This window comes from Pistacia vera, unplaced genomic scaffold (assembly GCF_008641045.1).
Source record: "Pistacia vera cultivar Batoury unplaced genomic scaffold, PisVer_v2 Contig36, whole genome shotgun sequence".
NCBI lineage: Eukaryota > Viridiplantae > Streptophyta > Magnoliopsida > Sapindales > Anacardiaceae > Pistacia > Pistacia vera.
The window spans coordinates 1,090,419-1,102,273 of NW_022196179.1; the positions used below are offsets into that span (position 1 = coordinate 1,090,419).

Below are 11,855 nucleotides of genomic sequence, written 5' to 3' on the forward strand. Positions count from 1 at the left end.
GTAATAATTTTCAATCAAGCCTCCTGAAGATGAAATATAGTTAATTTAATGAAATATCTCAAAGATTTTTGCATTACATCAAATGCTTAGAAGATTTTTAATTGCACCCTGTTGTTTAAACGCTAAAAAAATATATCTTCATGCAAATAAAAAAATGTTAACGTGGGGAGGAAGGTGACAATCTTACATGGTAAGCACTCACAGTAGCGGTCGGCAAGACCTCTCAATGTAGAAGATACCAAATCAATCCACTAAAATCACACTTGCCATAGAAGTCTTTCCATAAATCATGATTTTACAGAAACCATTATCCATCTCCACCTTTAGCCCCCCCATTTTCTCAGGCTCAGCAACTCTTCGAGAAGAGATATCATGATCCCCCAATTTCCACGTCTCGTCTCTTTCAATTCCTCAGCTTTTTTTTCACATTTTATTAACCCAAAAAAAAAAAAAAAAAAAAAAACCAACCCAGAAGAAGCACTTTGCTGTAAAGTGTAGCGTTGACTCTAAAAGCTTTTTTCACTGCTTAGTGATCTTGACTTTCACGGTTTTTTTGCCTTCTTCAATCAACCTGTCAATCAATCATTCAATGCCATTCTTTTCTTTCACATTCATTCATGTTGCGTTTCGTTTTGGTTTTGGTTTTGGCTTCTATTTCCTTCTCTTTGTAAAGTTTGGTTGATATCTTTATGTCTTCTCTTATCTCCTGACTTCATTAATTGCTTCTGACTTCTTTTCATGTCTTTTATTTATCTTCTTCTGCTTCTTTAGCTTTATGGCTCAGTTGGGTATCACCCATTTTTAGTTATTTATTTAGAAATTTAGAATCTATCATGCCTTTTAGTGGACATTTATGCCTGAACTAAAGAGTTAGTTTATTTAATGTTGTGCAAGCTTTTTTCATTGGAATTGCTTCTTTGCTTTTTCTTTAATCATAAATGGCAAGGCAGGGGATTTCCTATTTCAAAAAGCTATTGTTTTTCTTGGTGTTGATGTTTTCTTTTCAGGATATGTTTTTAGTAACATCTTTAAATGAAGAGGCTGCTTCTCTTTTGGAGTTTAAAGCTTCCCTTACTGATTCTAACAACAATCTTCAAACCTGGAATTCATCAGATTTTACTCCATGCAATTGGGTAGGTGTGATTTGTACTGATTTTAAGGTAACTTCTGTCAATCTTCATGGCCTCAATTTGTCTGGTAGTTTATCTCCAAGCATTTGTAATCTTTCTCAATTACTTGAGTTTAATGTGTCCCAGAATTTCATTTCTGGTCCTATTCCTAATGCTCTTGGTCATTGTAGAAATTTACAGATTCTTGACCTTTGTACAAATAGGCTTCATGGAGCAGTACCAAACCAATTGCTTGTGATCAATCCTCTTAGAAAGCTTTCCCTGTGTGAGAATTACATTTATGGTGAAATTCCTAGGGAGATTGGAAATTTAACTTCACTGGAAGAATTGGTAATCTACAGTAATAATCTCACTGGTTCCATTCCTGTGTCAATTAGTAAGTTGAGGAAACTTAGAGTTATCAGGGCAGGTGATAATTCTTTCTCCGGTTCAATACCACCAGAAATCAGTGAGTGTGAGAGTTTAGAGGTTTTGGGGTTTTCCCAGAATAGTCTAGAAGGTAATATTCCCAGTGAGCTTCAGAAACTTGAGAGTCTTACTGAATTGAACTTTTGGCAAAATCATTTATCTGGTGAGATTCCTGCTACAATTGGGAATATTCATAGCCTTGAGTTGCTTGCTTTGCATGTAAATTCTTTCAGTGGAGCGCTTCCAAAAGAGCTTGGGAAATTATCCCAGCTAAAAAAATTGTACATTTATACCAATCAGTTAAATGGAACAATTCCTCGTGAACTAGGGAATTGCACAAGTGCTGTTGAGATAGATCTTTCCGAAAATTGGTTAAGTGGATTCATCCCTGCAGAGTTGGGTCAGATTCCTAATCTTGGCCTCCTTCACCTGTTCGAAAACCTCCTCCAGGGAAGTATTCCTGGGGAGCTTGGGCAGTTAAAACAGCTTCGAAGGTTGGACCTGTCTATAAATAATTTGACGGGTTCGATTCCTCTGGAGTTTCAAAACCTTGCATATTTACAAAATTTGCAACTCTTTGACAATTGTCTTGAGGGAACTATACCACCCCTCATTGGGGTTAGGAGTCACCTCACCGTTCTTGACATGTCTATGAATAATCTTGTTGGTAGTATACCTCCTTACCTTTGCAGGTATCAAAAATTGATGTTTTTGAGCCTTGGCTCGAATAGATTGTCTGGAAACATTCCCCATGGCCTAAAAACATGCAAGTCTCTTATCCAGCTAATGCTAGGAGACAACCAGCTTACAGGCAGCCTCCCTGTTCAAGTATATAATCTTCAAAACCTTTCTGCTCTCGAGCTTTATCAGAACCGATTCTCTGGTCCAATACCCCCGGAGATTGGCAACCTTCCAAATTTAGAGAGGTTGCTTTTAGCAGACAACTATTTTGTTGGTCACGTTCCTCCTGAGATCAGAAATCTGGTGCAACTTGTGGCATTTAATATTTCTTCAAATCAGCTCTCTGGGAATATTCCTCATGAACTGGGGGATTGTAGAAAACTCCAGAGACTTGATCTTAGTAGAAACCAATTCACTGGCTTTCTACCGGAAGAACTTGGAAAGCTAGTGAATCTTGAACTCTTAAAGCTCTCTGATAACAAATTGACTGGCACAATCCCGAGTGCCTTGGGGAATTTGGCCCGACTCACGGAATTACAAATGGGTGGTAATTCTTTCTCTGGCAGCATCCCTGTTGCTCTTGGCCAGCTCACAGCTCTTCAAATTTCACTCAACATTAGCCATAATGATCTTTCTGGCATGATTCCTCGTGATTTGGGGAAGTTGCAGATGTTGGAATCTCTCTTCTTGAATGATAATCAGCTTACTGGTGCAATTCCTGCACCAATTGGTGATATGATGAGCCTCCTGGTCTGCAACCTTTCAAATAATAACTTGGTCGGAAATGTGCCAAACACTTCTGTATTTTGGAGAATAGATTCATCAAATTTTGCTGGAAATCCTGGCTTGTGCAAGCTGGGTTCAGATCATTGTCCTCAATCTGGTTATTCATCACATACTCCTAAACCAAGCTGGATAAAGGAGGGTTCAAACAAAGAGAAGTTAGTAAGCATTGTTTCTGTGGTTGCTGGTTTACTTTCTTTGTTCTTTATTGTCGGCATTTGTTTTGCTATGAGACACCGAAAGCCTGCTTTTGTTACCCTTGAGGATGGAAAGACGCCTGATGTTTTAGATAACTATTACTTCCCCAAGGAAGGATTCACATATCAAGACCTTGTGGAAGCAACTGGCAATTTTTCAGAAAATGCAGTGATAGGAAGGGGAGCTTGTGGCACTGTCTACAAGGCTAATATGGCTGATGGTAAGGTGATTGCTGTCAAGAAGCTCAATTCTCGTGGTGAAGGAGCTACTGCTGACAGCAGTTTCCTTGCTGAGATATCAACCCTTGGAAAGATTAGACACCGAAACATTGTGAAACTTTATGGTTTCTGCTACCACCAAGACTCTAATCTTCTCTTATATGAGTACATGGCAAACGGCAGTCTTGGAGAACAGCTTCATAGCAATGAGCAAACATGTCAACTGGATTGGGATGCCCGATATGGAATTGCTCTTGGAGCAGCAGAGGGGTTGTGTTATCTTCATTATGATTGTAGGCCTCATATCATTCATCGTGATATCAAGTCAAACAACATTTTATTGGATGAAGTGCTTCAGGCTCATGTTGGCGACTTTGGCTTGGCAAAGTTGATTGATTTACCCTTCTCAAAATCTATGTCTGCTGTTGCAGGTTCATATGGTTACATTGCCCCAGGTAACATTAACATCTATCCTCTGTCTCCTTATCCGCACTCAACTTTCCCCTCATATTTTTATGGTTCATACATATCTCACATAATTTCTGTTACAAAGAACTTGCTCCCACAGCCAAGTTTGAATTGAATTTCACTGGAGAATTGTCAAAATTCAATTATTGTCATACGGAAACACAGTTATATTGGGGCTTGATGCTTTTTCTCATCTTATTTACTTTGTTTTCCCACAACCAACTGGTATATGGTAGTGCTGAACTGATAATTGCTTGATTTTCATTTCAGAATATGCTTACACAATGAAAGTGACAGAGAAATGCGACATCTATAGTTTTGGGGTTGTTCTGTTGGAACTAATCACTGGGAGGTCTCCCGTTCAACCTCTTGAGCAGGGAGGAGACCTGGTCAGTTGGGTGAGAAGATCAATTCACCACGGGGTGCCCACCTTCGAAATGTTTGACAAAAGGCTGCATCTTAGTGCGAAAAGAACAATCGAGGAGATGACTTTAGTTCTGAAGATTGCATTGTTCTGTACCAGTACTTCGCCGTTCAATAGGCCAACCATGAGAGAGGTCATTGCAATGATGATTGATGCTAGGGAAGCTGTGAGTCTTCCATCATCACCAACAACATCGGAAACTCCCTTAGACTTCAATGCTTCTTGCAGAGGTTAGAAGGATGATTTCTTTCTCTGATTCCTCCTCTTAATATTAAAATTGTATGAAAAAGTTAACACAGTAAAATTATGCAAATTAAGATTCCTATGTTTCTCTTCCTGTAGACAATGTAGATTATGTAATGAATCAAATAATGCATATTCATCAGAATTCTTGTCTATATTAGCCTGTGGGCTCGACAACCTGGGTGTTAGTGATGTTTATGATGCAATTTGGTCATGATTTTGTTGTTGAGGAGATTGAATGTGCAGAGAACTAACTGCAATATATATAATTTTGACTTTTGCAGACTCCATGGAACCATAAGCTCCATTCTGTCCTCCGCAGAGATAGTATGAGATGCTCAGAGATCATATAAATTTCTGTCAGATTCATGAGGAATATGCAACCGGCAAGAGACTAAAGAAATAGTCAGTAGCTCATTGAATTTATATAAACTGAATTCATTGCTTTAATTTTAGCCAAAATGTAGTTAGAAAGCTTCTTACTTTTCCATACATTTCTCCCCAATCTTCATAATTTTAGACAAATATTGATTGGAGATCCATTGAATTCTCATAATTGTACCTATTTCTCTTTGACTGATATTAGTCACTCTTTCCAAGATTGTTTCTCAAATTACAGGATACTAATTTAGTCATTGTCATATTGATAATTTGAATAATTAGGCAGTGGCCCAAGTTGAGCCACAAGACTGTAAATTTAGAAGAAAGAAGATGGGCAACTCATGTTATAAATTTAGATTATAACCTTAAGAATAAGAATTTATATGAGTAACACATTATATGCTAAAGTTGATTTGTTTAACATATATGGAAAAACAATTTGAAGTAACACATTATATGCATAGTACCAGTTCCGATTTTTTAGAATCGGAACCGGAACCCCGGGTACTCGCCGGTTTCGGTTCTATCTATCCTATTTTTTTGCCCACCCACCTCTATGAAGCATGATATGGTGAACGATTATAGAGAAAGTTTATGATATTACGGTTATACCACATAGACATGACAAAACGGGTGGGTGGGTGGGTTGGGTACGGGTCGGGTCATCACGGGTGCGGGCCCAATACGGGTCCAAAATATTAGACCCGTACCCTGCCCTATGTGGGTATGGGTGGACCCGTGGGTACTCGTTTTTTTTTTCTCTCTCAAGGTTTTAGTTTTTATGTTTCACCCCTAATAGTTTTCAATTATGACAGTTACACCCCCAAAATTCCTACAGTTTTATTTTTTTTACATTTACACCCTCTAAATCAACTACTCTAAATTCAATTCAATTTAGAATATAAACAAATAGGAACCTAATTTCTTATTCATATAGATACAGTTTTCTAACCTCCATATTCAAAATGGATGTAAGGGAAGAGAGAATTAAAGGCTTAATGAAGCTGAAGGTGCTCATAACCAAGTTTGCTTTCTTGAACCTTCCTTTTTTCTTCATTTTCGCTGCTTCTTCTAGCTCTTTACTTTCCCTTGCCTACTGTGACTGGTACGAATTCGATTTAATTTCAATTTTCTTTTCATAATACATGCTATTTGTCTGCTGAGAAATGTTCATTGAATTTCTACTAGAAAAGAACTGAAATACTGTTATTTTATTTTGAGAAAGCAAGAGCATCTCCAAAGACTCTTAATATGACCCAAACTCTTTATTATAAAGAGGCTATCCATAAAAATAAGAGTCCAACAGACTCTTTATCTTTAAAATATAAATTAGAGAGTGATTTTGACTCTCCACATTTAGAGAGTTAAATTTCACTCTCTATCTTAATTTTAATTAATAAACTACAAGTTTTTATGCATTTTATTTTTTAATTCTCTCTCCCATTAAGTATTTTTCTTAAAAATAAAAAGCATCTTCATTAAATTTAAAGAGTTTATTGGATTTAAAAAAAAATTGTATTCTTTATATTTAAAAATTAATGAAGATGCTCTTCGTTTATATGAAAGATGCTCTTCAAAATAAAGAGCCGAAGATGCTCTAAGGAATTACAATTATTTATGAGTGGTATAATTAATCTGTCTATTGATGCATGCATGTTGCCAATATAACATGAAAATCCTGAACTGAAAATCAACATCTCCCAGGAAATTCCGATAATTACTTGTAAATCCAGATTTTCAAAATTAAAGGCTTAATTCGTAGCAGTCACAGTAGGCTTAATTAAAGGCTTAATGAAGTTTTTATCACAAGAATACAAATACAATTGTTGCTGCAAGAAAACAAAAAGGGCGGAACACACTTGATGAAAATAAGAATATGAAGATGTACATACATTTAACTTCAAACAGGGGATAGTCTTTAACCTAATGTAAAATGCCAAAACAAAAATAAGAAACCCAGTTGACCAAAGAGGGGGAAAAAAATGAAACAAATAATACAAATACAAGCTTTTTTTGCGGCCAGCAAGCTTGGTGGCCCTAATATGGCTCTATTATCTGCTGCAAGCAAGAAGTGGATATTCAAACATCTCAATTTTAATACAAAAATATCCAAAAAAATTTAGAAAAAAAATAAAAAAAATTACAGCTCGTGACAGAGATTTCACAAATTGTAATAAGCCAAAATATACAAATCTTGTGAAAGATATTCTACCCAACAACAGCATGATCACAGAGGTCAATTAAAAAGCTGCAATTTTTTTGGAACAAAGAAGGATACGATAAAAACAAATCTTGAAACCCAACTCACCGATCTGCGACTGTAATGGTGGGGAGGAGAGCTGCGAGCCTTGCGACGGAGAGAGAGAGGAGATGACGACCCGAGTCCCGACCACGTGAGAGAGAAGAGGTGACCAGCCGACGAGGATGAGTGAGGGCGACCGGCGACGGTGGGACTGGGAATGGGAATGACGGATGAGAGATTGAGAGTTTAGAGAATGAATGAATCAGGTGAGGTCGTGAGGTATACTGATGAGTGATGACTGATGAGTGATGATTGATGAGTGTTGAGTGATGAGAGTCTGAGAGATTGAGAGGCGGGAGAGAATAAGTTAGGGACTTAGGGTTAGGGATTTGCAAAAACGGGTACCCGCAGGTGCCTACGGGTTCACCCATATAACCCCTCAATAATACGGGTACAGGTTTTAAAAAAGGGGTCCTATTTATTAGACCCGTACCCCATATTTTTTACTTGGGTACGGGCTGACCTGGGGGTCTGGACCCGTTTTGCCGAGTCTAATACCACATCAACAGTATTACAATTTTAATCTATTAAACTATCATCATCTTTGGCCATTTGTATCATCAAAACAAAACTAAACTCATTATCAACGTAATATTAATAAAAAAAAGAAAAAAGTCTTAATTCATACCATTAATGATTTATTTTTTCTGTTTAAACAACTACTCTTGACTTAGTTGTGAGTAAATTAGAAAATAAAAATAATAAATCTTGGTTACACATTTTTTAGTCGCCACATGTTAATTTCATTATATAAAGCTAAAATAAAGTTTCTATTGGGAGAGGATTCTAAGTGGTTTTCAAAATTTATACATGTGTTAAGGATTTAATTAGAAGTATTCATAGATGATGTGTTCATTTTGTCCTTTTTAAGACTTACATAATTACATTTATGTTTAATAGGCTACTAAAATTATCATGTTTGAACCTCAAGGGGTTAGCTTGATAGTCAAGGAGGTTTGTTCTTTTCATTGAGTTTCTAGATTCAAATATTGAAGCCACCTATCACATTGCGATAGGTGTTCAATGGACCTCTTAGATTAAGTGAGATACGTGTAAACTGGTCCAAACACCACGGTTAAAAAAAAAAAAAAAATTATCATGCTTCTGTGATTTATAGAGAAAGTTTATGATATTACGGTTATACCACATAGCATGACAAAACGGGTGGGTGGGTGGGTTGGGTACGGGTCGGGTCATCACGGGTGCGGGCCAATACGGGTCCAAAATTAGACCCGTACCCTGCCCTATGTGGGTATGGGTGGACCGTGGGTACTCGTTTTTTTTTTCTCTCTCAAGGTTTTAGTTTTTATGTTTCACCCCTAATAGTTTTCAATTATGACAGTTACACCCCCAAAATCCTACAGTTTATTTTTTTACATTTACACCCTCTAAATCAACTACTCTAAATTCATTCAATTTAGAATATAAACAAATAGGAACCTAATTCTCCACTTCTGTATTTTGGAGAATAGATTCATCAAATTTTGCTGGAAATCCTGGCTTGTGCAAGCTGGGTTCAGATCATTGTCCTCAATCTGGTTATTCATCACATACTCCTAAACCAAGCTGGATAAAGGAGGGTTCAAACAAAGAGAAGTTAGTAAGCATTGTTTCTGTGGTTGCTGGTTTACTTTCTTTGTTCTTTATTGTCGGCATTTGTTTTGCTATGAGACACCGAAAGCCTGCTTTTGTTACCCTTGAGGATGGAAAGACGCCTGATGTTTTAGATAACTATTACTTCCCCAAGGAAGGATTCACATATCAAGACCTTGTGGAAGCAACTGGCAATTTTTCAGAAAATGCAGTGATAGGAAGGGGAGCTTGTGGCACTGTCTACAAGGCTAATATGGCTGATGGTAAGGTGATTGCTGTCAAGAAGCTCAATTCTCGTGGTGAAGGAGCTACTGCTGACAGCAGTTTCCTTGCTGAGATATCAACCCTTGGAAAGATTAGACACCGAAACATTGTGAAACTTTATGGTTTCTGCTACCACCAAGACTCTAATCTTCTCTTATATGAGTACATGGCAAACGGCAGTCTTGGAGAACAGCTTCATAGCAATGAGCAAACATGTCAACTGGATTGGGATGCCCGATATGGAATTGCTCTTGGAGCAGCAGAGGGGTTGTGTTATCTTCATTATGATTGTAGGCCTCATATCATTCATCGTGATATCAAGTCAAACAACATTTTATTGGATGAAGTGCTTCAGGCTCATGTTGGCGACTTTGGCTTGGCAAAGTTGATTGATTTACCCTTCTCAAAATCTATGTCTGCTGTTGCAGGTTCATATGGTTACATTGCCCCAGGTAACATTAACATCTATCCTCTGTCTCCTTATCCGCACTCAACTTTCCCCTCATATTTTTATGGTTCATACATATCTCACATAATTTCTGTTACAAAGAACTTGCTCCCACAGCCAAGTTTGAATTGAATTTCACTGGAGAATTGTCAAAATTCAATTATTGTCATACGGAAACACAGTTATATTGGGGCTTGATGCTTTTTCTCATCTTATTTACTTTGTTTTCCCACAACCAACTGGTATATGGTAGTGCTGAACTGATAATTGCTTGATTTTCATTTCAGAATATGCTTACACAATGAAAGTGACAGAGAAATGCGACATCTATAGTTTTGGGGTTGTTCTGTTGGAACTAATCACTGGGAGGTCTCCCGTTCAACCTCTTGAGCAGGGAGGAGACCTGGTCAGTTGGGTGAGAAGATCAATTCACCACGGGGTGCCCACCTTCGAAATGTTTGACAAAAGGCTGCATCTTAGTGCGAAAAGAACAATCGAGGAGATGACTTTAGTTCTGAAGATTGCATTGTTCTGTACCAGTACTTCGCCGTTCAATAGGCCAACCATGAGAGAGGTCATTGCAATGATGATTGATGCTAGGGAAGCTGTGAGTCTTCCATCATCACCAACAACATCGGAAACTCCCTTAGACTTCAATGCTTCTTGCAGAGGTTAGAAGGATGATTTCTTTCTCTGATTCCTCCTCTTAATATTAAAATTGTATGAAAAAGTTAACACAGTAAAATTATGCAAATTAAGATTCCTATGTTTCTCTTCCTGTAGACAATGTAGATTATGTAATGAATCAAATAATGCATATTCATCAGAATTCTTGTCTATATTAGCCTGTGGGCTCGACAACCTGGGTGTTAGTGATGTTTATGATGCAATTTGGTCATGATTTTGTTGTTGAGGAGATTGAATGTGCAGAGAACTAACTGCAATATATATAATTTTGACTTTTGCAGACTCCATGGAACCATAAGCTCCATTCTGTCCTCCGCAGAGATAGTATGAGATGCTCAGAGATCATATAAATTTCTGTCAGATTCATGAGGAATATGCAACCGGCAAGAGACTAAAGAAATAGTCAGTAGCTCATTGAATTTATATAAACTGAATTCATTGCTTTAATTTTAGCCAAAATGTAGTTAGAAAGCTTCTTACTTTTCCATACATTTCTCCCCAATCTTCATAATTTTAGACAAATATTGATTGGAGATCCATTGAATTCTCATAATTGTACCTATTTCTCTTTGACTGATATTAGTCACTCTTTCCAAGATTGTTTCTCAAATTACAGGATACTAATTTAGTCATTGTCATATTGATAATTTGAATAATTAGGCAGTGGCCCAAGTTGAGCCACAAGACTGTAAATTTAGAAGAAAGAAGATGGGCAACTCATGTTATAAATTTAGATTATAATCTTAAGAAAAAGAATTTATATGAGTAACACATTATATGCTAAAGTTGATTTGTTTAACATATATGGAAAAACAATTTGAAGTAACACATTATATGCATAGTACCAGTTCCGATTTTTTAGAATCGGAACCGGAACCCCGGGTACTCGCCGGTTTCGGTTCTATCTATCCTATTTTTTTGCCCACCCACCTCTATGAAGCATGATATGGTGAACGATTATAGAGAAAGTTTATGATATTACGGTTATACCACATAGACATGACAAAACGGGTGGGTGGGTGGGTTGGGTACGGGTCGGGTCATCACGGGTGCGGGCCCAATACGGGTCCAAAATATTAGACCCGTACCCTGCCCTATGTGGGTATGGGTGGACCCGTGGGTACTCGTTTTTTTTTTCTCTCTCAAGGTTTTAGTTTTTATGTTTCACCCCTAATAGTTTTCAATTATGACAGTTACACCCCCAAAATTCCTACAGTTTTATTTTTTTTACATTTACACCCTCTAAATCAACTACTCTAAATTCAATTCAATTTAGAATATAAACAAATAGGAACCTAATTTCTTATTCATATAGATACAGTTTTCTAACCTCCATATTCAAAATGGATGTAAGGGAAGAGAGAATTAAAGGCTTAATGAAGCTGAAGGTGCTCATAACCAAGTTTGCTTTCTTGAACCTTCCTTTTTTCTTCATTTTCGCTGCTTCTTCTAGCTCTTTACTTTCCCTTGCCTACTGTGACTGGTACGAATTCGATTTAATTTCAATTTTCTTTTCATAATACATGCTATTTGTCTGCTGAGAAATGTTCATTGAATTTCTACTAGAAAAGAACTGAAATACTGTTATTTTATTTTGAGAAAGCAAGAGCATCTCCAAAGACTCTTA

The 11,855-nt window shown here is 37.1% G+C and overlaps 1 protein-coding gene across 3 annotated transcripts; it reads left to right on the forward strand.

Annotated features, from left to right (window-relative positions):
- The first annotated feature begins 541 nt into the window (after positions 1-541).
- Positions 542-10,792, forward strand: LOC116139909 (leucine-rich repeat receptor-like serine/threonine-protein kinase At1g17230). 3 transcript variants are annotated; one of them, XM_031425547.1, is made up of 4 exons: positions 542-3,102; positions 8,775-9,545; positions 9,829-10,212; positions 10,510-10,792. In XM_031425547.1, the coding sequence occupies exons 1-4, from the start codon at positions 939-941 to the stop codon at positions 10,524-10,526; spliced, it is 3,336 nt and encodes a 1,111-aa protein (XP_031281407.1). In that variant the 5' UTR covers positions 542-938; the 3' UTR covers positions 10,527-10,792. The 3 variants fall into 3 exon arrangements, with proteins under 3 accessions (XP_031281407.1, XP_031281408.1, XP_031281406.1); XM_031425548.1 differs by having other exon boundaries at positions 542-3,036; positions 8,709-9,545; XM_031425546.1 differs by lacking the exons at positions 8,775-9,545; positions 9,829-10,212; positions 10,510-10,792 and adding exons at positions 4,157-4,540; positions 4,838-5,120 and having other exon boundaries at positions 542-3,873.
- The last annotated feature ends 1,063 nt before the right edge of the window (positions 10,793-11,855 follow it).

Excerpts from the sequence above, each read along its gene's own strand:
- LOC116139909 (XM_031425547.1), top strand. The coding sequence starts at position 939 with ATGGCAAGGCAGGGGATTTCCTATTTCAAAAAGCTATTGTTTTTCTTG. Across the intron at positions 3,103-8,774 it reads AGATCATTGTCCTCAATCTG|GTTATTCATCACATACTCCT; the intron begins GTTATTCATCAC and ends GTCCTCAATCTG. Across the intron at positions 9,546-9,828 it reads ATATGGTTACATTGCCCCAG|AATATGCTTACACAATGAAA; the intron begins GTAACATTAACA and ends TTTTCATTTCAG.